Genomic DNA, 27,662 nt, shown 5'->3' with positions numbered 1-27,662 from the left:
TTTATTTGTATAGCGCTTTTAACAATTGACATTGTCACAAGAAGCTTTACAGAAATATATAAATTCCGGATATAAATTTTAACAATTATAAATTTATCTCTAATGAGCGAGTCAGAGGTGACGGTGGTGAGGAAAAACTCCCTGAGACGATATGAGGAAGAAACCTTGAGAGGAACCAGACTCAAAAGGGAACCATCCTTCATACTGCGTATTTCTTGTGCAGTTATTGCTAAACAGTGGCTTTTAATATTGGCGACATCTACCAGCCCCAGGCATCCAGCAAGCCTCAGGGAAAGCTCCTGCTTGCAGCCTGTAGCCCAGTATACACACAGCGGGCTCTGAAATTACAGCGCAACATCCCTGTCCCTAAAACCAGAGCTTATATTTTAGCTAGATATCTAACTTTAGGTGGCGAGATCATTCTGTTGGATACTGTAGTGTTTTTTGTTTGTAGTTTGCTTAGCTCTTTATATTTGTCTGCATTCGCATCAAGGCCTGCTTGACTCTGACACACATTTTGGAATATGTACACTTCTATTCTACAATTGGTTGTTGAATTGTGTTTGTATTATATCATTGTTTATACTAGTGTTTGCTTTACGTATTTATTTTATTTAGAACGTAAATGGTTTTGAACTGCAGGACTGTTTTATACAAATTCCTGGCAGTAAACGTTCTGACTGGAGATAAATGTATGTTAATCTGCTGCTTTATTAAGTGACCATATGTGCAAAATAATGAGCCATAAATCATTCTCATGTGGTTAGGCTTCAGAGTATATAATGAATCAAATGTTATGAAAATCAAAAGCATTTTCTTAAGAGGTTCTACCTGTTAATGTAGTATTGCAGTTCAGAACATGTAGAACAGATTTACACTCATCACTGGCTTCTTGCATAATGTTATTCAGTCTGTAATGGTTTATATGATTTGACCTTGTGACATTTGTAAAAATGTAAAAATTAATTTTCTTTCTTTCATGTGTTACCTGTCCATGGACATGAATATTATGAATATAGACCTTGTAGTTGCAGAGCTTTTTCTGATTTCTTTTGGCTATGTAACAGCACTGGTCATGTAGCAGAATCCTCTTGCCCAGGTTCACCAATCACTATCCAGTTTCCAGGACCAGTTATCTGGTAACCTCAGGTTTCTGCTCAAAATATACTATAAGGGCCAAATGCATAGAACAGTAGTGGATGGTGGTTAATACCTTTCCCACCCAGTAAATCTGGAAAGTTGTTGAGAGTTTGTTCAGCTAGCTGCTGATTTAGGACTAGGTGGACCCCAAAAAAAAAAAAAAAAAGAAGCAGTGTGTGGTTTGCGAGGCCTTGGCAGTGGATGCACTTTCAGGTATATCACATCAAAGTGACTAGGGGGCAAACAGGGATTTTTCCTTTGACAAAGTCACAGAACTGAGAAAATGATTTGTAACTGGACTAATATAAGATACCTGTGTTTAACACCTTGTTTGTGAATTGTTGCTTTAGAAGCAGCTTGAGTGGAGTAAGATGTACATAGGGGCAGGTGAAAGTGAAATATAAAAACACACTTCAGAATGGTAAGTGCAATGGTAAGTACACCTTTACAGAATAAGATCTTCTATGATCGGAAACCAGTTGCATTGCGTATTTTAGAAAGAAGGCAGATGCTACTGCCACTGGTGCTGGCCTCGTACAGTAGATCTCACTCCAGCAGTGGTGCTAGACGGACATCTTCAGAGGCTATTACACCAGTGAAATGCAGCCTCAGACCTGCCAACCCCATAGAGGAACAACAGGGCCTTTCGCACCGCCTTAGTTCCAGAACTAAATTTACAGGACTAAAGTACTGGGTGGTTTTGCGCGAACTATTTCCCAGTACTGTTTAAAGGGTTGCATTCGCACCGACAACGGGCACTAGGAAGTGACGTAAGCCGACAGTGACGTCATTTGTGCGCGGCGTTCAACAACGGAAACAAAGAAGAACAACGTAAACAACCGGAGGATGGAGGATTTCACAATAATGGACATGGAATGTATACGTAAAGCGATTGAAAGAACGGTATGTTTACACGGCGTTTTAAATCATGGCAGATGAGGGTGTTTTCGTACGCGTTTGGCCAATCAACGTCTACTTACGTCACGGATAGTACCAGTTGTGCTGGTTAGACCCTGCTCCGGAGTAGGAGCTCATTTGGTTCTCGAAAAAGGCAGTCGGTACTAAAATCACACCCAGTTCCGGAGGTGCGAAAACGCCAAAAAGTGCGTAGTTCCACAATTAGTTCAGGTACTATGAAAAGGTTACCACAGTGCGAAAGGCCCTAATGTGTAGTACTGGCCACAAATCACTCATCTAAAGTAGAAACTCTAGTACGCATATATAGGGATTTACAGTGGAAGGGAAGAGATATCATATAGTAGGTCTGTAATTTTTAGGCACAGAAGAGTCAAAACTTCTGTTTTTTTAAACAATGGCCTGACAAGAGCTTTCAGCCTATGAGGAAAAATTCCCTGATGCAGTACTGATTGTCGATGTTCAATATTCTAATCTAATCACATTAAAACAGCAGATAGTGCTATTAGTATAGCTGAATACTGGCAACAATATTCCAATAATCTTGTCACGGAAAAACATTGCAAACACGTTACATTTGGCAGCCGAGAGAAATTCAGATGAGATATAAAGGATATAAGGGATATAAGAGATAAGGTTCACACAGCTGGTCTATGGTTGCGAAGAGGAACTTTGTATTATTTTCCTGAGTGTTAGTCAAGTTTAAGAACTACGACTTCATTTCACTGTTGAAGTTTTTCTGTTGTGTTTTATACACAGCGAGATGAACTGCAGCTTTGAGTTTCTCCATTGCCTCTCCGCTCTACTGCAGTCCTGCTTTAGCTGTAAGATGGAGGAAGTATTTCTCCAAGGGGGGACCGTGGCTTTTTGTGATGCAGCAATATCAATACTTTGTAACCCTGGAGTTTAACGCCTTCACTAGTGTATCACCTAATGAGGGCATAAGAGGACGGAGAGTGCGTATTAGGGCCGTGAACGCTACAGCAGTACCAACAGAGTAATAGTGCTTGGTTAGTGTTGTGGTACATGCTGACATGCTACAAACAGACATAAAAGTGATCCAAGATTACAAAAATGAAGTCTAGGGTATGCCCATGCTTATGAGTGGGACCTGACGCATGTTGCGTAAGATCAAAAGAGTTGAGAAGTCTAACAATCTCAGCAGTCATAGGATCCGCAGGCACATCCATGTATAACACTAAAATCTCCAGTAATTAAAACATAGTCAAAATCAGTACAGCAGCAGCTCAATTCAAACACTTCACTGCAATTAAACGTCCCAAAATGTCTGTTTCTTACGGCCGTGCTGCTGGGTACTAAAGACGACTGCAGTGTTCTGAAAAGCTGCGTGGTTTCCAGCACGTCAGATCCAAGTGGAGTTAGTTGCATGTTGCTCGAGAGAGAAGCGTCCAGTTTGTACAGCAGTTCATCTATCTCCACAGTTTTGTTCTTATGTTCAGCGTGTCAAAGCTTCTGTTGCTTCTGTGTGTATTCTGAGGATGGGTGATGCTGTGAAGCAGGTTAGCTCTCAGCATTTGTGGTTCAGTTGATGGTTAGGTGAAGCATGATCTTCATGTCTACATGTAGAGGCGATTTAAGTGGCTCAACACATTGTTGTTATCTGTCCCGAGATGAATTTATCGATCCCAAGGTGGTTTAAATCCTGCTTCAGTATTTCTGACTGTTGTCTGTAAACATCACTAGATCCGATATACACCATGCAGTGGGATGGTCAGGTAGAATCTGCAGTATTTTAGGTATAATATCATAGTTAATGTCAAGGTTATGCCACCTGGCTTCGCTCTCTATGTATCCCAGCGGGTAATTAGCGAAATCTCTTTACTGAATCTGTTCCATCAGACAGTTATGTCAGCAGCTGCTGTTGTCTCAGCTGGTGGAGTAGCGAGCAAGTCTGGGTAATTGACCAGAGGCTGAGTAATGTTTAGCACCACTTATCTTCTGCAGAGTAAGGCTGGAACAAAACTCTTAAGTGTTTATGTATTTCATGAACTAATGCATTATATCCAGTGTCCAGGATGACTAACAGGCACAAGATGCACAACGCTCCACATCTTGCTAATCCACAAATAATCAATTAATTTGCTTAAATGTGTCTTGTAAATGAAAATGGTTGTAACAAATATCATTTCGTGTCTTTGTTTATTGTTTTTCAATAAAATCTTCAGCAATATAGTGTGAGGAACAACTTAACATTTAACATCGTTTTCATCTGTTGTATTTTTCACGTTCTCTTCTCCCGTATTTTCATTTTTCTTTCTCTCGAAGTGCGCTTTTGTATTTTGTCAAGACAGCGAGCGGAGGCCATTCACACCGGATCCACGCCGTCTGCAATAATATCAACAAATCTTCGACTAAGGTGCGTTAAACAACATGTCTAACATTTAGCTTGTTCAGTGTGTTGAGTGCAGGATGTTTAGTCACTCTTCCTCTGTCGTTAGTAATAGCTTTATTTGTGATAAATGCATGTTAGTTAGCTCTCTGACGGAGAAGATTGCAGCATTAGAGGTGCGCATCCAGTCTCTAGAGAGGGTTAGTGAGAGTGAGAGCAGCGTAGTTTCTGTAGGGGAAAGTCTGGATGCCTTAGGCGGAGTTAGCAATCCCCCAACTCCGGCATTAGAGCCCTCACAGCGGGGCGAATGGGTGACGACTCGGCGGCATAATCGCAAAGCCAAAGCTAACGCTAAGGCTCGCCCACAGGAGCACCACTCCTCTCCGTTTCACGTGTCCAACAGGTTTGCTCTCCTCAGTGAAGCACCCGCTGAGAAACCTGAAAGATCTCTGGTTATAGGTGACTCTATCTTGCAGCACGTGAAATTAGCTAGGCCTTTAGGGGCACCAGCAGCTTTAGTTAGGTGTATACCGGGAGCCAGGGCGCCGGACATAGCAGGTAATCTTAGGGTCTTAAGTAAGCTCAGGTTCTCAAAGATAGTTATTCATGTAGGAGCTAATGATATACGCCTTCGTCAGTCTGAGGTTACTAAGAGTAACACTGTAGAGGTGTGTAAATTAGCGAAGGCGATGTCCGATGCTGTAGTATGCTCTGGCCCCATCCCAATGCGGCGTGGCGATGTAGCTTACAGCAGGTTATGGTCGCTGAACTGCTGGATGTCCAGGTGGTGCTCCGAAAACAATGTGGGCTTTATAGATAATTGGACTAACTTTGAGGGCAAGGCTGGCCTGTTAGGGCGGGACGGTGTCCATCCCACTCGGGAAGGTGCTGCTCTCATTTCTTGCAGCATAGCACATAGTCTCAGAACAGGCCTAGTTAATCGGTGACAATCCAGGGCCAAGGCCAGGGAGCCGACAAGCAGGCTAAACCGACCGTCTGCTAGCTGCACTGAGTCGTCACTTAGGTTCCACCATATTGAGACTGTGTCTGTTCCCCAAGCTAAACAAAATTATAGACATACTCAGACAGTTTGTTTTAGTAACCTAATTAACATAAAATTAAATCAAACCGAATGCATAGCCAGCACCGTTGATCTGAAGCTAGGACTGTTGAATATTAGATCTCTTACGTCTAAAGCGCTTATTGTTAATGAAACCATTACTGATCAGGAGTTTGATGTACTGTGTTTAACAGAAACGTGGATTAAACCAAACGAGTTTGTAGCATTAAATGAAGCTAGTCCTCCCGGGTACAGTTACATACATCAGCCCCGTCTAACTGGCAGCGGAGGAGGCGTCGCAGTCATTTATAATGATAATCTAGCCGTCACACAAAAACCTAGTCATAAATTCAACGCATTTGAAGTTCTTTATACCAACATAACATACGTAGCCACTAAAAATAAGTCTACCCAGGTGATTCCAGTAATTATTATTTACAGGTTTCATTAACATATTCTGAATTCCTATGTGAATTTGTGGATTTCATCTCTAACCTGGTTGTTTCTTTAGACAAAGCATTAATTGTTGGAGACTTTAATATTCATTTTGATAATGCAGATGACCCTCTGAGAACAGCAGTTGTGTCCATTCTAGATTCTGTAGGGGTTAATCAGAATGTAATAGGACCCACCCATAGTGGTGGTCACACTCTTGATCTAATACTAACATTCGGATTAAATATAGAAAATATAGTCTCATGTCCACAGTCTGAAGCTATCTCAGATCATTACCTCATCTCATTTAAAATGTGTATTAATCATAGTATATGCACCTTGCCACGTCACCGTGTCAAACATACGTTCACGTCAACAACTGCACAGAGTTTTATCAGTAATCTCCCAGATTTATCAACCATGATTGGATCACCGTCTGATCCCGAAGAACTTGACCAGGCAACTGAATGTTTAGAATCAACGTTCTGCAACTCACTAGATAAGGTAGCTCCACTTAAAAGAAAAATAATTAGGGAGAAAAAGCTAGCACCCTGGTATAGCGATCACACACGAACTTTAAAACAGACCACTCGAAAACTAGAACGTAAATGGCGTCAAACTAACTTGGTAGTATTTCAAATAGCATGGAAGGAGAGCCTATTGAGCTATAAGAAAGCTCTTAGATCAATGTATCTCTCCACCCTAATTGAAGATAACAGAAATAATCCTAGATTCTTATTTAATACTGTAGCAAAATTAACTAGGAATAAGACCACAATAGAAACACGCACACAATCATTATATAGCAGCGATGACTTCATGAATTTTTTCAATGGTAAAATTGAAAATATCAGGCTAGAAATTCAGACTATTAATTTAAAACCAGACAGTTTTATAACTAACCCTGTAGATGATAATATGATAATATTAGATAAACAACTACAATGTTTTACTCCCCTTGAAGAGACTGAACTAATTTCACTAATTTCATCATCAAAATCATCAACCTGTATGCTAGATCCTTTACCTACTTGTTTCCTCAAACAGATAATTCCTGAAACAATCAAACCTCTTTTAAAGATAATCAATTCTTCCCTCAGCATTGGCTATGTACCTAAATCTTTTAAATTAGCAATTATCAAGCCCCTGATTAAAAAACCTGACCTTGACCCCTGACAGCTGTCTAACTATAGACCAATATCAAACCTCCCCTTTATTTCCAAGGTACTAGAAAAGGTTGTAGCACAGCAGCTATGCTCACACTTACATTTCATGAATGTTATTCCTATGTATCAGTCAGGATTTAGGCCTCATCATAGCACAGAGACAGCGCTGGTTAAAGTGGTAAATGACCTACTACTGGCCTCTGATCAGGGTTGTGTCTCCTTGCTGGTGCTGCTTGACCTTAGTGCAGCTTTTGATACCACTGATCATGCTATTCTCCTCAATAGACTAGAAAATGTTGCTGTCGTTAAGGGAACAGCCCTTTCCTGGCTCAGGTCTTATTTGACTGATCGTTATCAGTTTGTAAACGTAAATGGTGACTTCTCTTCTCATGCTAAGGTAAAGTTTGGTGTCCCGCAAGGCTCTGTTTTAGGCCCACTGCTCTTTTCTCTATATATGCTACCTCTGGGCAAAATTATCCGTAAGCATGGTATTAGCTTCCACTGTTACGCTGATGACACACAGCTGTATGTTTCAGCAAAGCCAGATGACAGACACCAGCTTAATAAAGTTGAGGAATGTGTAAAAGACATCAGAAACTGGATGCTTATTAACTTTCTCTTACTTAATTCTGACAAGACAGAAGTACTTGTACTAGGACCACATGCAGTTAGAAGTAAGCTTTCTGATTACATAATAACTCTGGATGGCCTTTCTGTTTCATCATGTGCAGCAGTAAAATACCTTGGTGTGATTATCGACTCTAGTCTTTCTTTTGAAGCTCATGTAGATAATATAACTAGGATTGCTTTCTTTCATCTCAGAAATATTGCTAAAATAAGAAATATATTGTCACTACACGATGCAGAAAAATTAGTTCATGCTTTTGTTACCTCTAGGTTGGATTATTGTAATGCCTTACTGTCTGGATGTTCCAGTAGGAGCATAAATAAGCTCCAGTTAGTCCAGAATGCAGCAGCGAGAGTCCTTACTAGAACCAGAAGATATGACCACATCACCCCTATCTTATCCACACTGCATTGGCTCCCAATCAAATTTCGTATTGATTATAAAATACTACTATTGACCTATAAAGCGCTAAATGGTCTCGCGCCACAGTACCTGAGCGAACTTTTTGTCTTTTATGATCCGTCACACCTACCTCGATCAAAAGGTGCAGGCTATTTGTTGGTACCTCGAATAGTGCGTGCTATAGCTGGGGGTAGAGCTTTCTCTTACAAAGCCCCACAGTCATGGAACAGCCTTCCACTTAGTGTTCGGGGCTCAGACACAGTCTCAGTGTTTAAGTCTCGGCTGAAAACATATTTGTTTAGTCAAGCCTTTTGTGAATAGTTTTCTTAGGTACAGGGGCAGGTCTGGAGGTTCACAGGCATAGAGTGTTGTGGTGAACTGGGATGTTTGGATGCTGTCGCCCCCCCACTCTCACACGTTCACTCAGGTTTGTTGATGGTGGAGTGGCTGGAGCTTTATGTCCCAGGACTCCCTCATGTCTGTGTTAGCTTCTGGCTCTCCCTTTTAGTTATGCTGTCATAGCTAGTCTTGCCGAAGTCCCTGCTTGCGCTCTGCATGCAAAGTACATCGTGCTTAACCATTAGAGGACAAAAGCTCACCTAACAATCTCTTCCTTTCTCTCCATCTCTCTCTCTCCCTCACTCCCTGTCGAGCTACACATGCTACTTCTGAGATGCCAGTGATGCCAGTGATCCTGACCCCTTCTGCTCCTCCTCGCTGCCTGACCCATCATGATGCCCTGCTTCTGGTTGGAGTTCTCATCGGTTGAGTCACTCGCTGCTGCTGGGGCCCCATATGGACTGCCTGAAGAACTGTTTGGATTGCTGGGGATGGTGCCACCTGGGGGCTGTGGAGATGGCTTGGGGATCACATATGGGGAGCTGTACTGTAATGGCTTGGGACTGCGATTGCTGTAGTGGCTTTGGGGCTGCAGTTGCCACGAGCAGCTTCGTACTCAGGACTCCATCAGTGGACAGTGGATAGATTTTAACCAGCCGGACTTCTTGCAAAAACTGTGATGAATTTACTGGTTGCACAATTGCACTATTTGTCCATATAGTACACAGTAATAGAAGGGATTTATTTATAATCGCACTATCCGTTGCACCCAGATGAGGATGTGTTCCCTTTTGAGTCTGGTTCCTCTCAAGGTTTCTTCCTCATATCATCTCGGGGAGTTTTTCCTCACCACCTCACCTCTGGCTTGCTCATTAGGGATAAATTCACAGTGATAAATTCAAATATTTACAATATATTTTTGTGAATCCATTTATTTCTGTAAAGCTGCTTTGTGACAACGTCCATTGTTAAAAGCGCTATACAAATAAAATTGAATTGAATTGAATTGAATTGAACATCTTGTTACTCTGGGGCTAATCTCTAACCATTATTCCAAACACACTCACTTTAAATAACAACTAAGAAATTTGATAAGGAATTTATTTTAAATAATAATAATAATAATAATAATAATAATAACAGCCAGTGACTCAGCTGTTCAGAGAGCCAGGGGAAGTTCAAGCAGTACAGAAAAGAGTCTTTAGGCATGTCTTCCTGGTCTCTCGAGAGATGTGTGGGTTAAGTTAAGCCGTGCTTGATGGGAGAAGGGAACGTGGTGCAGAGCGGGATTTGATAAGAAGGGAGATGGTCTGTTTTTGGATTGACAATAAATAAATTAAAGTAGAAATGATTTAAAAAAGACATCACTTACATCCAAACCTCACAGTGGCCTCTTTGCTGATGACTGTGCCATAAATGTTCTTGGCCACACACACATATTTTCCAGCATGCTTATTCTTGTCTGGATTAGTGATGACCAGGTTTCCGCCCACTAAACTGTAGTGTTCATCCGGCTGCTCCATCAGCTTAATCTCCCAGTTATTATGCCACCATCTGCAAAGAAGTAGTAAACATAAACCTACATATGGTAAACGAAGAGCTATGGTTTTGCATATTCTTTAATATCTTAGATACAATTCTTCTAAATACTTGCCTGGGGCAAAATATAGGGATATTTCTTTAAGATATTCATTAGATTCAGCAACAAGCTCGACTGAGTGACACCATGGGAGGCAAAACCAAGAAATAAGTGGAAACTCGGTCGCTTTTGATTATTAATAGGACTATACACAGTCAAGAGTTTAAGAGTGAAAAGCAGGAGTTACTTGACAGTGGCTGGTGGGTTGGCTCGCACTCTGCAGTTCATGGAGATTTTGGACTCAGGAGAATCTTCAGCATACACTGTGTCTAAGGGCTCCTCCTCAAAAATGGGTCCAAACCCTGTGGCCTCCTCTGAAACACAAATAAACATCTTTATAATAAAATCTTACAAGCAGTAGAAATGAGTTGCATGAATATATTTGTATTTTACTATTTTTGGAAGCGGAAACAGATGAGACTTACTGTCAAAGATCCTGGGCTCAAAGAACCTAGGCTTGATGGCATCTACATAAGGAACATAAAACACTGCAACTGTTGTTTTCAGTCATGATCAAATTTTAGTGCTTAATGATGATTACATTTCAAAGTGAAGGTTTAAAATAAAGGCATTTACAGTGCACACACACACACACACATTTCTGTAGTGGCATATACACACCTGCTGATAAGAGCAAAGAGAAAAAACTCAGCAACACAAGTGGGGCCTCCATTGTGATGCCACAACTGACAGTCCTGAGGCTGAGAGAAAGCAGAATCCATACTATTAATATGGATTAATACCACAATCACAAGGACATCACTGTAGCCATGGAAATAGTTTTCAGTTTTCTCCACAACATACTGGTGTTTCTCTTTTTTCTTAGAAATGATGACAAGCACAAACTTTTGGCCATACAGTGTACTAAGCGTCCATGCAATGCTCTAGGGTCTACACAAGTGTATTGAAGAATATTGTTATACTTACGTGCTGTACTTATCCAGAATTCAGCACTCGTGTTAATGTACGACTGCAAAAACAAAAACAGGGCTGTATTCAGAGTGAACACGTTGGTAAGTGAAGTCCAAAAGTTACATCAACATTTATGAGGAGAAATTTCTTCGTATTCAGAGTCAAGTTAAACACAAGATTCTTCTTAAGTAGAAGTATTGTGGATGATTTAACTTCATACCTTCCGTAATGTGTTACTCATTTTTCCATTAGTTAATTCTTTAATATTAGTTCATTCTTCATTATATTCTGTAGCTACACATATCTGCTTCTGATTAGTAAGGCTTGTGTGTGTGAGGATGTGGGAAGACGTCCCTGAATGCCTGAATTAAAGCACAGAGGAAGTCCTGCTCTATCGGGACCAATCACAAAGTACTAGCCCTGTGCTGTAAACGATATAATTGTATATATCACTTTGCTCCTCAGGTTCTTCTCCACTCTAGAGTCAACTGTGTCTCTGGGAGTTTAACTGGATATTTGTCTTTAGCAGGTAATATTTCTACCACAGAAGTGTCAAAGATGTTTTTTTTTTTCAGTAGCATGGAAAAGACTACTTTAAACACAAGCACTTGCCTTTAAGTCCCTCAGAAATCAGGGATTTTCATAGACTTTAAGTGGATTATACTAATTATCTACTTAATTAACTATTTAATTGATTAATTGGTTGAATTACTGATTAATGGGATGATGAAATCAATCAAAGTCCATGATTGGATTAGCATGTTGATTAGAACGTTGAAAAAAGCAGGTGGAACAAACCAGCACTAAAACTGTGTTTTGCTATCTGCTTCAAATGAGCCAACCTTGTTCTTTGACCAGAACCAAGTCTGAGCCAGTTAAAGCTGTGTCTGAGGCAGAAAGCATACACGTAAGGCTTCCTCTGGAGGAAAAGGAAGACTGGAGATAAGAAGGACTACATGTGCATTGTGGTGGAAATGGACCGAGCAAAGCTGCACCAGAGATGATCATCATGCTAGGTGAGCCCTCCTGTTACACTCATGTTTGAGACTAAGAGAAGTACTGTTCCTGTGTATGTCATGTTCCTGATCTGAATATATTCCAGTGCTCATCAATTCCATTGCAGCCGGGAACGTCCAGGATGAGGAAATAGTGAAACAGCTAGATATGCCTCGTGTCCCTCTGCTCTAGGAGGTTCACCTCTAGGAAGAGGCAAAATATCCATGTGCACCATTCCTACTCAGATGTGCACCAAAATCCTTCACTCAGAAAGTATTTTCTTCATGACTACAAAGTCAGCGCAGAATCCCATTAGCTCACCGCTCACGACCCCTCAAGCTTCTGGAAAGAAGGTGTGATAACTGCCTGGAGTTCACATTGCTTTAATGTCTGTTTCTCTCTAACATGCCTCACTGCACAGATGGAAAGCCCTGAAGTCAAGAATACTGCTGAGATTCCTGATCCACACCTCAACCTGGCAGAGGTGTTTAATAAAGCCAAAGCCTCTGAGATGCCTTCACACCAAACATGTCATCACACCAAAGATCTCCTGCCTTTTTTAGCAGTGATTAGCCCTCAAAGTCACTTATTTTGTTTGGGCTCCAAACACTTTCTGTCAACTAACCATTCACGCTCTACATTTTATAAAACTGAACACACAAAATCCCACTGGTTGATTCTTAGATTTCAGTCCATCAATAAATAAATAAAACAAAATGTACAGGACAGGCATTAACACCACAGGCACATTCAAACGAAGGAAAACACCCAGGAAACGTTGTGTTTAGGTGTGGAATGTGTGGGAGGTGGGAGGTGAGTCTGAGAGCAGGGAAAATGATGTGAACTCTGTGACAATTAAAAAAAATTCAAATGGTGTTTTATAGCAAGTACACAATCAAGCAAGCATTGATGAGGGGTAGAATTTAAACCGGCCTTGCACTGTTCGTCCATGTCATTTTTCCACTCAGATTTCTTCCAAGGAAAAAGAAATCCCAAAGACGACGAATCTGTATCCTCCTTTCTGCAACTTCTTTGCCCATACGAAGAATAAATACAAAGCTAATTCCATTTTGTTTGTCTCCTGTGAGAACTATACTTGGCACCGATAAAAGAAAGTGTGCCTGGGTGAATCCCAGGTCTGCTGCTTCACTCTTCTGGGCATTTTTGCTTTCTGGGGAAAAAACACACCACGTTTTCAGAGAACCGGAGCTCCTACCCTTCTCACTGGGACAAGGACATATCCCTGTCTGTGGTATTTTGGGTTAGCTGTAGGCTGAAGATCCTCTTCTGAGATCTCTTTCATTTCAACCGTGCCTGTCCTAGACTGGTGAGACCTGTACGTGACCCGCCAATGAGCTAGGTCGCAGCAACCTAGAAGAGCTTGTCTTTAAACTCTGAAAACTGTATACTCCTCTCTAAGGTTTCTTTAGCTGCAGGACCAAAGAATGACCCTGATACACAGAGTAAATTTCATAGGGTTATTCTGCATTTTGAGTCAACCACAACTGGCATCAGTCCTGAATCAACCTGGATAAGAGGCAGTCTGCATGCTGGCCAAAGCGCCAGAAGTATGATTTCATTCAACTTCATCAGAGAGGGTTGTTGTCCATTTCAGCGGCCAATCCAATGTGATCCAGGGCATTTCTTCTCAGAAATACAGCACTGCAAAAACTGCAATTCTGTGATTCATCACTAAGACCAGTATTCTGAGTACAACCTTCTCCAGAAATACAGCTCTGAAGAAAGATTCCCCACTTTAGAGATTAATGGAGAAAGCAATCCACAACATGAAGTGATCCAACCTTTTATGACAAGATTTTTACGACAACATTTGTACAAGAAGAAGGGACAAAACAATGTGACTGACCTTCTGTTTGGCAAATCACAATTTCTTTACATCAAGAACACTCCTTCCAGGAAATAAGGTCATTTATTCACCTACAAAGTTTGGTTTTGTTTCTATGACATTGCCACTGCAAACAGTGATGAAGCAGTGCTAGTTCCCAAGGAGACAAATTTGAAGGCAAAACATCAAGCTGTTGCTGAGATATACCCTCACTTCCTGTTTTCAGTTGCAGTTTGTTGTGTTTGTTAACTTTAGGTCATATTGCTAAATATATGTGAAAATGTAGGTGTCAATACGTAAATGCATTTCTGATATATGTCCTCACTTCCTGTTTGTCGACTTAGCAATCAAATTCATTTGCAGGTTATTGAGGAAATATCCTGCGTATCTAAAATCCAAAAATCGAGTTTTGTTCAGATTGGTCTCACAAAGCTCTGACCCAAAATTCATGATGATTGGAGAAAATTTATTGGAGGAGATGTGAAAAAATCGATTTTGTTAAGTTTCTAAATGGCCAACTTCCTGTTTGGCAAATCACAAATTCATTACATCAAGAACACTCGGCACCGTCCAGGGAAAGGAGAGAAAGAAGAATCATGATTTCAGGTTGATTTCAGATTCTAAAGTTATGAGCAGTTTTACTCATTTGTGAAGTATAGCACCATCTAGAGGGGTTTTTACAAAACTTCTAGGAGCTCCTTATGACAACAGAGTTTGGTCTGAATACGTCACACCATCTCCGAGACATGCCTTCACTTCCTGTTCGGCGATTTGGCCATCAAATTTGTTTGTGCTGGTGTTGTGTTTGGGTTGGTATTCTAATGCTGTCTTCTATATTTCATGGTTATGGGACAGAATTTGAAGGCGAAGAAGCGTTTTTGACAACATTTGAAAATGGCTGACTTTCTGTTTGACAAATAACAACTCAACACCTTCCAAGCAATCAAGAAAAAGAAGAATCTTCTTTGATGTTGAGCAGTTCGAAAGATATGAGCACGAATTTGTGAATTAAAGCGCCATCTAGAGGTGAATTTATACAAAACTTCTTGGAATCCTTTATGAGGAGGATCTTCAGTCATCTACACAGTTTGTTCTGAATACATCACTCTGTATTCAGCAAGACCTTAAAGATCTGGGGGAATACTCCAGTTCATGTTTGCTGACCGAAGCCTCTGCTGTAATTCTCCTTCACTAGTATGTTAGTGTGTTGGTTTGGGAAAAACAGCATTCTTAGGAGAAGTGTGTGTGTTTTTTTTTTTCAAATCATTGTGTCCTATTCCTATTAGAGATAAAGAAGAAGCTGCTTTTTCAGAGGAGGGACTGTGGGCCAGGGGTTCACATACTTTTGGCTGTATAGTGTATATCAATGGAAAAATGTTACTAAGAAATCTCACCTTAGCTTAGTGCACAGAAGCTGTAGTACTGTATATACACCCAAAACTTCTTAGCCTTAGACAAACACAATGCTTTCATTGTATATCTATAATATAAGAAAAATTCCTGTTAGATTAAGATTAAGAAGCCCCAATCATATGTCTGTCTTATTTGGCTGTCTGTCTGCATGTAGCCACACGCCATAAACAAATGCCTCAGCTGGGGGAAGATTAAGGTCACACTCATGAAGGAAAGGATGTTTAATAACCGGTGTGACTTTTTTTTTATACAGACAATGAAAGCTGGCATATAAATCAGTTCAGCTTGACCTGGCATCTTCTTTTAATGCTGTGCAACCCTTCCATTGTGTCAGCCGAGACAGTTTCCCTGTGTGACGATGATCACCTGGGTACAGTGTAGATCTTTTATCTCCTGGTTTCATGTTACACCACTTGCTTTTCTCCTCATTCAACTCGCATCTAATTCACACTTTAGTCAATTAGTCAATACTTTGTGCTACTTCCCTTTACCAAGATAACAGCTCTGAGTCTTCTCCTATAATGCCTGATGAGGTTGGAGAACACATGGCAGGGGATCTGAGACCTTCCTCCATACAGAATCTCTCCAGATCCTTCAAATTTCGAGGTCCATGCTGGTGGACTCTCCTCTTCACTTCACCCCACAGGTTTTCTATGGGGTTCAAGTCAGGGGCTGGGATGGTCATGGCAGGAACTTGATTTTATGGTCAGTAAACCATTTTTGTGTTGATTTTGATGTATGTTTTGGATCATTGTCCTGCTGGAAGATCCAACCACGGCCCATTTTAAGCTTTCTGGCAGAGGCAGTCAGGTGTTCATTTAATATCTGTTGATATTTGGTAGAGTCCATGATGCCATGTATCCTAACAAGATGTCCAGGTCCTCTGGAAGAAAAACAGCCTTAAAACATTAAAGAGCCACCGCCATATTTAACCGTGGGCATGAGATATTATTCCATATGGCTTCCTCTCTGTGTGCACCAAACCCACCTCTGGTGTGTATTGCCAAAAAGCTCTATTTTGGTTTCATCTGACCACAGAACCCGATCCCATTTAAAGTTCCAGTAGTGTCTGGCAAACTGAAGAGGCTTGAGTTTGTTTTTGGATGAGAGTAGAGGCTTTTTTTGGAAACCCATCCAAACACCTTGTGGTGATGTAGGTGACATCAGATTGTAGTTTTGGAGACTTTCTGACCCCAAGACACAACTAACTTCTGCAATTCTCCAGCTGTGATCCTTGGAGATCCTTTTGGCCACTCGAACCATCCTCTTCACAGTGCGTTGAGACAGTATAGACACGCGTCCTCTTCCAGGTTGATTCATAACATTTCCAGTTGACTGGAACTTCTTACTTATTGCCCTGATGGTGGAAATGGGCATTTTCAATGCTTTTGCTATTTTCTTCCCTTTTTATGAAGCTCAACAACCTTTTGCCGCACATCACAGCTCTATTCCTTGGTCTAACCCATTGTGATGAATGACTAAGGGAATTTGGCCTACGTGTTACCCTTATATTTATACCCCTGTGAAACAGGAAGTCATGGTTGAAAGACTTCCTGTTCCTAGTCACCCAGATGTACTAAAAAATGTAAAATATCAATGGGAATATACTTCAGATATATTTTTCTCATATGAATTCATAGGGGTGCCAATAATTATGCCACACATGTATTTAACAAAGTTATTTTTTCTTGGATAAACCTGTGTTGTGTTTGCAATTGTTTTATAGCCATGAGAGTGGAGTATTTTTTTGTGAATTTTTTGAACAAAATTTCAAAAGGTTAAACAATAAAGACAATTTTTCCCAGCCTTCTTTGCTCATATTTACTAAGAGAGTTGAACCTCCATGTTCAGCTCTGACCTCAGTCAGCCTCTGTCACACTAACCACACTAACTATGCCACACTAACAAGCTCTAAACTAGCCAAAGTGCCCAGAGTGCGACGGGATAGTGACGTGCCACCCCTGGCATGTCAGCGAATGCACTGGACATCCCAGAATTCACTAGGTCAGAGTTTTCGATTTGAGATGCAGCCCAATGACAACAAACAGAAACGGAGCTCGTCTCATAGTCTAACAATGCTATGCATGAAATCACTGAACATTACAGTTCAACCAGATGGACAGAGATGTTTTGGCCATTTAACAGATGCCACATTTAATCCTCTAGATGTTCATAAGGTATGTAAGCGAGTGTGTGAACAATGCTTGCACAGCTGCTGCAGATGTGCATGTACGCCTGGAGAAAGTGGTTAGAGGACACCACATCTAACGGCACGAACACGTCCATTTACACTAAACATTAATGCAGTTACACTAAACATTAGTGCAGTTACACTAAACATTAGTGCAGTTACACTAAACATTAGTGCAGTTACACTAAACATTAGTGCAGTTACACTAAACATTAATGCAGTTACACTAAACATTAGTGCAGTTACACTAAACATTAGTGCAGTTACACTAAACATTAGTGCAGTTACACTAAACATTAGTGCAGTTACACTAAACATTAATGCAGTTACACTAAACATTAGTGCAGTTACACTAAACATTAGTGCAGTTACACTAAACATTAGTGCAGTTACACTAAACATTAGTGCAGTTACACTAAACATTAATGCAGTTACACTAAACATTAGTGCAGTTACACTAAACATTAGTGCAGTTACACTAAACATTAATGCAGTTACACTAAACATTAGTGCAGTTACACTAAACATGTCCCTTTCCATCAATATGAATAGTTAATATATCTAGTGCTTCTATCTGACCCCTTTGGCTTTCCACAGCCATAGCTCTGCTTCCTGCTGTTTCTGGACAAATAAGATAGCACTGGAGCACAAATGCACCGCTTTGAGACTGTCATCATGATATTTGAATGTTTTTTATTATTATAATTTTTTTAGAACAATGCAAATGAATTAAAACTGTGCATTTAACAGCTTTGCTTATATAAGAAGGTCAAACTGACTCACAAACTTGTTAGTCCTTATTATCAGCAGCCACTTCACGATGTCAGAGCGGAAAGACAGTAAAATATGCAGAATTAAGATGATTTAAGAATTGAGGATAAGATTTAGATTATTTACTGAACCCCAAAGAGCCCACACCCATCCTTCCCCGAGCGCGCGCGCAGCAGCAGCAGCAGCCGGGGGCACGTGCCTTCCTGCACTGCGGCACTCGCGCTCCTTCACCTCTCCATCCTTCTTACTGTGTGATCAATCAGTCCAGGATGGACATCATGCCATGCGAGACATGACTAATCAAATGCATGATAAGAAAAAGAAGGAAAAAAAGCCCTACCTGCACGGCACGCTCATCCCCAGGCTGGGTCAGGAGGGATGCTGCATGTCTGCATGTCTGCACAGCCCAGCCAGAGAGAGAGAGAGAGAGAGAGAGAGAGAGAGAGAATGCAGAGGATTATCCCGGAGTAATCACAGCGGCCTTGTCCCAAATGCGCCCTGAACACTGCAGCGCTCTTCCACATGCGCACTTGGGTGACGTGGTGGCGCTGCGGTGCTGTAGAGGAGCGAGGTGATGGGGACTGTCCTGCAGTCAACAGCTCACAGCCTTGTGCAGTTCTGACATTCAATCCTGCACAGATATCTGCTCAAAAAATAATAAGCATCTTGCTGCATTAATGCAGGAATTATTACACCACTAGATTCCCCAGAAGCACAATCAGATCTTCTGCACGCTGTGTCTCATCTGGAAGCGAGGGCAAAGGGAGGCTGAAGCAGCGTCACTGTAGCAGCGCTGAAGCCACACCGTCAGAACACACACATACTGTCCAGGCTGAAAGTGTGCTGCTATACAAGCCCATTTCATCCATCATCCATCCATCCATCCGTCATCGAAACGCTGAATCATAGTCAAATCAATCGCCAGGGTCTCATCCACACTTAAAGCTGGGAGATGTGTCTAAAGGGTGCTTGCTCTTCTTATGGATGATGTGTTCCTGAAGTGTTGAATACTGCATTCCCTCAGCCGTGTATCTGAAATCCCAGCTACAGGCTCCTACACTTCATTCAGGAGCCATGTGAATGAGTCAGATTGCACATGAACCCCATGCTGAAGCTGTTTACAAGCTGTAGTTTAATGTTCTAGCCTAAAGTACAATTACACTAACATACAAATATTGCTCATAAGCAATCACAATAGCACATTAAATATATTAACGCAAATATTACACTATAAAATGTTATGACGTGTCATACTCTAGGTCTATACACGTCACAAATCTACACCGTGTTTTCTGAACACGCAACTTAATTCAACGGAAATATTTCCAGTTACGAATGTTTTTAGCAAACTAGTATACAGCACTGTGCAAAAGAAGCGCTCTAAAGCAAAGACGTGCTAAACATAATTACATTCCACTTTTCTACATTAAAATAAATGACTATAAAGAGCATTAAACAGTAATACACCAAACAAAGTCAGTATGATTCGACACCCTGTTGTCATGTGACAAAGTGTGACCTGCACACGGCCATTTTGGGATTTATATGAGTTACCCCTTGCCTACAACTTTACTGACTTAATAATGCAGACGTGAAAATAAATATCTGCACATATAATTGTTTTTTATTCCTTTAACAATACACAAGTACAGTCCCCTCTGAAAGTATTGGAACACCAAGGCCAGTTCTTTTATTTTGTATATTCTTTTTGTTATACACTGAAGACATTTGGGTTTGAGATCAGAAGATGAATATGAGCCGATGAATCAGAATTTCAGCTTTCATTTCCTGATATTTACTATCTATGCTTTTCTCCCATAGACAGCTCTCTGGTCTACATGTTGGTTTATCGTTTTTAACAACAAATGCAGTCTTCACAGGTGAAACCCAGGACTCAAACCAAGGGTAGACATTCAGAGCTAGTAATTGTTTAGACAATCAATCTAACAGCACACACCTGGTGAACAAGAAACACCTGTCAGTCACATGTTCCAATATTTTTGATCACTTGAACAAATGGATGGGTTCAAACAAAAGGTGCCATGTTCTGTCTAGATGTAAATATCAAGTCATGAAAGCTGAAACTTTGATCTGTTGTCTCATACTCATTTTTTTTTTTTTATCTCAAACCCTAATGTCTTCAGTGTAGAGTAAACACAAAAGAATTGGCCTTGCCGTTCCAATACTTTCGGAGGGGACTGTATATGTAGCCTGTGGAATTTGGCACCCACAGAGGACACTATTTTTTTTTAATTAATAAATTTAACAAAACACAATTATATATATGATTTACCTGTAATAGATATACTTTTTCCTAGCAAGCAAAAATCGTATAACTAAAAGTAAACTGCTAAAATTGTTTAGGAATTGTTTGTGAACAGATACAGACTGATACACTAGCATGCGCTTATGCTAGTGTGAGCAAAGTGCTTCTGAGGCTGTAGGATAGTGTGTGTGTGTGTGTGTGTGTGTGTGTGTGTGTGTGTGTGTATATATATATATATATATATATATATATATATATATATATATATAATAGTGAATTTCTGAACTGTAAACAATTCTGTACTTTTTTATAATTCCTGAGTGTTTGTCACTTCGCAAACTTCCATGAAGTAATGCTGCATTCGACTTACCTCAGAACGTCATTTTCAACCTCCATGCGTTCGAGCTACACATTGGGTAAAAAAAACATGGACGCCTTCATGTTCGTCTTTCGTTAGCCATAAGCTAGCCAGCAAACTGTGCTGAGTGGTGTAGAGTTAGCTCTTATATTTATCTCTGTATAGTCAGTGCTATAGTTTTCACAAGCAAATATATCTGAATATTGATTGATCTAAAGCTGATACTTGTGTAATACAGTCATTATAACGTCAATGGGCTCCTGAGTAGAAATTCTCAATAGAGTTGAGGAGGTGTTTTCTTTGCTTTTTCCAAGAATAAGGGTTAAATGAAAAAAAAAACAACAGCTGAATGGCTGAATAAAACCCCCAGAACAAGTGTTAATACCAATATGGAGTATGAATACGAGATGGGACGCTAAGGACGTGCATGTTCATAGCATACAGGATACAATTTCACGTGAGTTGTTCTTTAACTCTTTTCACCATTATATACAGTGTTTTTGATATTTGGAAAACAGATAAAGTCTATATAAGGGTTCGCCCGACTTCCTGTATGAGGCCTAATTCAAGACTCGTCAAATATTCATCTTTATCAAAGGTAAAGCAAAACGTGATGAGTGCGGTACACTTCATACAGTCACTAAACGAGAGGATTACAAATGGGTTCATCTGAAAATCGGTTTTTCTTTTTTTCAAATGCACATAAAGATGGTTTGAGATGTTTGCCTGGAAAGGGCAGATACTTATATCAAGACCTAAAGCCACAATCAGTGAGTCAAAAATTGGCTAATGTTAATCGTATGCGTAAAAAAGGTTTCTAAAAAAGACATGATCTTAAAATAAATAAATAAATAAATCATCAGATAATGAAGATAGATCATTATTGTCAGATCCTTTTCCACCTTTAATGTGATATAACAACCAACGACATTCAAGTGGAAAACAAATAGAAATGATTTAGGGGAAAAAAAATAGAAAAAAATATACAATAAGCTAGCTGCATAAGTATACACACCCCTTAACTAATACTTTTTAAAGCTTGTAATACAGCACTCAGTCTTTTTGGGTAAGAATCGTAGCACATCTTCATTCAGTTAATTTATTCCACTCTTCTTAGATGATGTCATAGACTAATTTGCATATTAATTTATTTATCATGATAATTGGCATATCCAATTACAAATTAGAATACGTGAAGGAGGACAAGTTTCACTTAGAACAGTAGTGATCAGTGATTGGCTGTTGGGAACAGCGGTGTTTAGTGATTGGTCATAAGCGCAACACAGTCAGGCGTTACTATCTGATGGTGAGTGAACCTGCTCTTTTGGCATGACGCTGCCAACACCGTGCTTCACTGTGACTACGGTATTCTGTGGGTGATAAGCTATCTTGTTTTACACCATAAATATCTTTTTCCCAGAAAGTTCTACCTTGGTCTCATCAGACCATAACACGTTTCACCAAATGATTTGGGGATTTGTGTTCATTCAGCTACAAGAGCATTAGTGAGGTCAGATGCTGATGTTGGGATGTCGAGGAGGTCTGGGGTTCAGTAGGTGCTCCAGTTCATCCCAAAGGTGTTCAGTGGGGTTGAGGTCAGGGCTCTGTGCAGGACACCCGAGTTCTTCCACTCCAACCTTCACACACCATGTCTTCATGGAGCTCGCTTTGTGCACAGGGGCATTGTCATGCTGGAACAGGTTTCAGCCTCTTAGTTCCAGTGAAGGGAAACTGTAAAGCTACAGCACACAGAGACGTTCTATACAACTGTGTGCTTCCTGCTTTGTGGCAACAGTTTGGAGAAGAACCAGTTGTTTTATGTAGTTTTTGACATGTGCAGATAGGCCTCTCATTTTATTATAAGATTTTATTAGTAAAATATTAACAATATTACGATGAATAATAAGAATAATTTTATGAAGAGATCTATTATTAAAATTATTACTAATCATAATAAGAGTTAAAAAGTTATTGTGTGCTCAAATGTAATTAAAGAGCACTACAGTTCAAGTGGTTACTGCTTATTAAGGATGGCTTGTGAGAGCTCGTATGTAATCGTAATTCATGCATATTAATAAGGCTCGTGACGCAGACCGACCTGCGGCAGGAAGGGCTGAGGGGGAGGAAGGCTTGGAGCAAGGGTTGCCAGAGCTGCTGTTTTCACTCCAAAGCAGCAGATGCAGACAGTGTATTTACTATGTACACAGATAATGTACAACTCGAGCCTGTAGATGGCACCATGAAGCTCTCTAATTCCTTTTACACTAATTTACATCATCATCTCCTTATTCTCAACTGGACTTGACAAATTTCTGACCATTGCATATCAACCTAGGTGTAATATACTATCAGAATTCAGATCCGCTAGATAAAGAGAGGTGAAATCTTGTCCGAAACGTATTGTTGGCACAATTAATACATGCTAATACATTAACTGTATTTACATGTTCATTTATTTACAAACCTGCCCCAGTAACAGATCATCTCTAGGTTTGTGTCCTCCTGGCATTGTGATGATGGCAATAAAAGAGAAAGCTTTGGTGACACAGGAACCACAGGATATAAAAGAAGGATTTGTGGTAAAAGTGTGGTACATACACTCATGAGGGTAATTATTCCTCATAAACCTGACTGATGAATAAACACTGATTCAGTTCACACAGTCATGTCTGTAATGATCAGGTCAAAGAGCTGTTGACCTTTTATACATTTCAAGTGGCCTATGAACTGTGTGACAATTCTCACCATTAGTAGATGTGCCACACACACACACACACACATTAACTAGGCTACATCTTTCCTTAGAAAGTTAATAGATTATCTAATGCAGTGGTTTTCAATCCGCTCCTCAGGGATTTTTGCTCCAATCCAATTCGACTCAAAAATATTGAGAACTACTGATCTACTGGAAGCTTCAAGTGCAAGAATGTGCTGCGTACCTCACAACCTGATCTGGGTTGGTCCTGGAGGAACATTCTTATATGCTCTTCAAGGTTATTGTCACTGAGGGGCGTCTAATTGAAATGCCCAGAGATCATAGTCTTCAGTGAATGAAAGATGATGAGCATCCAGAAAGTTCCCTGCCATGGTCTTGCTTCTCTGCCTTCCTCGAGAGCCTGAAATATCCAATGCAGACAAAAAACACTGAACAAAAGTGATGTTCAAACATAGTTGCAGAACTATCCAAAGATTGTAAGTTTGCAGTAATTTATAATAACCCACAGAGTGGTCATGTGTTGCATGCCAGTGCTACGGCTCTGTGCAAGCACACTAGCAAAGTCTATGGAAGACGGTAATGCAGTCAGACTCTCAAACAATTCGGCCGACGTTTCCAGGCTCAATACGACGTAGATTAACAAGGAGAGAACTAATAAAACCTCCAATCAAATTTCTTTCAGTTATTCTGACCCGCCTCATAATTTGCACAAGAACTAGTTCAGTCACCCTGCAACATTGTCCCACTACAACCTGGGAAGTACGTCTGGCCCACAAAACCAGCTTTATTAGTTGCATCAGCCACATAACACTCCCAAGATCGTTTTCCAAAAATGTGGACAGCATCTGATGCATCTGATGCACCCTTCATCATCAGCATCTTGGCCTTTATCCGCCCCAGCTACAAGAAAGCCATGTTATATTTTATATCTGTTATATCTGACATTCTTCACTAAATCTGTATCGTTTCACTAACCGTGGTTTAATGGTTTAATGGTTTAATTAACCTAATTAACACCAACACTCACCTTAATCCAGTCTTAATCCAACAATTATTATTATTATTATTATTATCTTATTATTATCTATTTTTTTAACACATTTTAATTATTTTACCAGTAAATGGAAGACAGACACAATACCACCGCTTCAGTATGTTGTTTCTACCTGATTTCTACCCGCATGAAACTGTTTATACTGAAGATCAAATGCAAAGATTGGTTTGTAAAATACTGGAACGTCTTCTGTATGTTTCATCTGTAAATAAAGTCTTGCAGTGTTCAAATAATACAGTTTCAGTTGGCCTTTTTCTACCAGACATGACAACTATATTAGCTGTTATGCTGAAAAGGCAGCTAATTAAGCTTACAGACAGGATGCTAGGTTACACACGCAGCATTTATTTCCTACTAAATAACAGAAATGATCCTTTTCTATAGCAACAGGTCACTTCCGATGCATTTAATTTCTCAACTTTTGACAACCACAGCTAAAACTCTAGACCTTTTATCGGTTTTCTTGTAAGTGAAATGATGAAGGAATAGCACACACCTGGCCATGGAACAGCTGAGCAGCCCCTTGTACAATTTCTTCTGGTCTCTTAAAAAGACAGGGACCACATGTAAAAAGAGCTGTAATTCCTGCACCGGATTCGGATGTAAATACGTTCACATTAAAGCTGAAGACACTTAAAATAACAATGACGTTGTCAATGTTCAGATATTTACGTTTGGCCTTATAGATCCAGAGAGACTTACAGAAGTGAAAGGACATTGCATTTTACATTTCTACAGCCGAGCAGTTTAGGGTGGAACTCACGATCACTCACTTCCTCTCAGCAATCCAATGCCTTGTAATACCTGGGCCTGACTGTAAAGAGTCATGTTGAGTTTAGTTTAAAAATGTACCTGCATCACTTTCAAACTCTGCATAGATCCCTCTGGTGTTTAAAAGGAAAAGAGATGCACATGCAAACTGGTTGCAGAAAGACCTGTGTAGCCTAGCAACCTGACGCTACTTGCTTATAATCTTACTGAAGAATCTGTGAAGAATTTTATTCAGGAATCCAATTGACAGCTAAAATTTATAGTAAACCACTGTTTCACTTTACAGTGATGCTCTACCAGTGAGCCACAGGAGAGGGGATGAACCCAAGTGCAGATACGAACTCAAAAAGGATTTTAATGAAGTCCAAAAATACAAACATAGAAAGAAGGCAAAACACAAGAAAAAGAAGGTTATCCATAAAGTTCAGAGAAAAGGTCCAAAGAAAGAAACGCAATGCAAAATATCTCCTCTAATGAGTATTCCTACATAAAAAGTCTCTCACGAGAACAAAGAAAAAAATCACAAAGGTTCTCTAGTAACAACAGGCGAAAAACAGAGAAACTTCCATGAGGCATGAAGGGCAGGTCTTAACACAACTAAACACCAAGCGAGGAAACTAAGAAACAGGGCAACTGAAATACACTCGGGGAAATGAGACACAGGTGGCAGTAATGACACAATCAACAGGGAAACAGCATGGGGGAACAATGACAAGTCCAAAGTCCTGACACTTACATAATACACTGTATGGCCAAAAGTATGTGCACCCCTGACCATCACACTCCTATTTGGTTCTTCTCTAAACTGTTACCACAAACTCTGAAGCACACAGTTGTATAGAACGTCTCTGTGTGCTGTAGCTTTACAGTTTCCCTTCACTGGAACTAAGAGGCTGAAACCTGTTCCAGCATGACAATGCCCCTGTGCACAAAGCGAGCTCCATGAAGACATGGTGTGTGAAGGTTGGAGTGGAAGAACTCGAGTGTCCTGCACAGAGCCCTGACCTCAACCCCACTGAACACCTTTGGGATGAACTGGAACACCGACTGAACCCCAGACCTCCTCGACATCCCAACATCAGCGCCTGATCTCACTAATGCTCTTGTAGCTGAATGAACACAAATCCCCACAGCCACGCTCCAACATCTAGTGGAAAGCTTCCCAGAAGAGTGGAGCTTATTACTCCACAAACAAGGGACTTGAAATGTTGAAATGTTGAAAAAGCACATATGTGTGTGACAGTCAGGTGTCCACAAACTTTTGGCCATATAGTGTATAAAGTAAATATATCTGCTCATGGACCCAACCATGGTAGCTTTGCAGTGCTGGGATTCAAACCCACAACCTTCTGATCTGTAACTCAAAGCATCAAACACTGAGCCGCCACAACTAGCGCAACTAGCTAACGTAGATTCAGTGCAGTCCTTGAGTGTGAGTTACCTGAGTGGTGGAGGTGAGGCTAGCTGAGCTAGGCAGCAAACCACCACGGCTGGGTCTTTAACCCTTAACCTTCAGCTGACTTTCATCCTGCATCACGTGTAAGTCAGCTGTTTAAAAGCATCAGGCAAATGAGTAAATGCACTGGTGTTGTTTTCAACTGTAAGATAGTGCAGTACTTTACTGTAAACATGTTTTACTGTAGAATTTACAGAGAAGATGTTGTGGCAGACAGCCTCAGATAACACGCTGAGCTGTGTGGAAGTGAGTGAGGTGTAGATATCAGCACCACTGGTGGAGCTGAGCAGCAGTCCAGCTGAGGAGTCAGAAGTCCTGCTGCTCAGGCAGAGAGGGATCTGGGAGCAGGATGCGTGGGTTCTCCACCGCTTCCCCGCTCCGACACAGGCAGGAACTCCGCAGCTTGTCTTCAGGAGCACTGTCCTTCAGCAGCCTGATCTTTCTAATAAAAGCCCACCGAGTCCGGATGAGAGGCGGGACTCGCATCAGCACCGCACGCCTGGAGAGGCAGAGGGCTCGCGCCACGCGGCTATTTCTGGCGCGCCAGCGTTTCCAGGGGAAACCTAATGACGCAATGACGTCAATGCGGGTCAGCGGCAGACTGGAGTAATTGAATGCGGCCGCGGAGGTTTTTCAGTAACGCAGGAGATACCGCAACGGGATTGTTTAAAACAGAGGCATGCACAACACCTCAGTGTGAGCGGAGAGCACGGGATTACCTCACACACACACACACACACGCACACACACACGCAGCGGGGGCATGTGTTTGGGTTTGGTTGGTTCTGCTCTGAGAAGACGCTCGCGCTGGCTCGTGCTGCTGAACACGGAGGCTTCA

At 40.8% G+C, this 27,662-nt stretch overlaps 1 protein-coding gene across 2 annotated transcripts in view; it reads right to left on the bottom strand.

Moving 5' to 3' along the window:
- The window catches only part of cntn1b (contactin 1b), a 36,570-nt gene extending 17,360 nt beyond the window's left edge, over nucleotides 1–19,210 (bottom strand). The window contains exons 1-6 of one of the 2 annotated variants that reach the window (XM_026943539.3): nucleotides 18,544–19,210; nucleotides 11,002–11,044; nucleotides 10,696–10,775; nucleotides 10,500–10,541; nucleotides 10,262–10,388; nucleotides 9,808–9,989 (exon numbers count right to left, since the gene is read on the bottom strand). In XM_026943539.3, coding sequence (XP_026799340.3) covers nucleotides 9,808–9,989; nucleotides 10,262–10,388; nucleotides 10,500–10,541; nucleotides 10,696–10,747 — 403 coding nt within the window. In that variant the 5' untranslated portion in view covers nucleotides 10,748–10,775; nucleotides 11,002–11,044; nucleotides 18,544–19,210. Of the gene's footprint in view, nucleotides 1–9,807; nucleotides 9,990–10,261; nucleotides 10,389–10,499; nucleotides 10,542–10,695; nucleotides 10,776–11,001; nucleotides 11,045–18,215; nucleotides 18,508–18,543 lie in introns of those variants that run through there. The other variant, XM_026943540.3, reaches the window with a different exon arrangement.
- Nucleotides 19,211–27,662: the final 8,452 nt, after the last annotated feature.

Source organism: Pangasianodon hypophthalmus, chromosome 18 (genome assembly GCF_027358585.1).
Source record: "Pangasianodon hypophthalmus isolate fPanHyp1 chromosome 18, fPanHyp1.pri, whole genome shotgun sequence".
Classification (NCBI taxonomy): domain Eukaryota; kingdom Metazoa; phylum Chordata; class Actinopteri; order Siluriformes; family Pangasiidae; genus Pangasianodon; species Pangasianodon hypophthalmus.
Note: the sequence above shows the minus strand (reverse complement) of the source record. Positions and strands in the feature narration are given on the sequence as shown.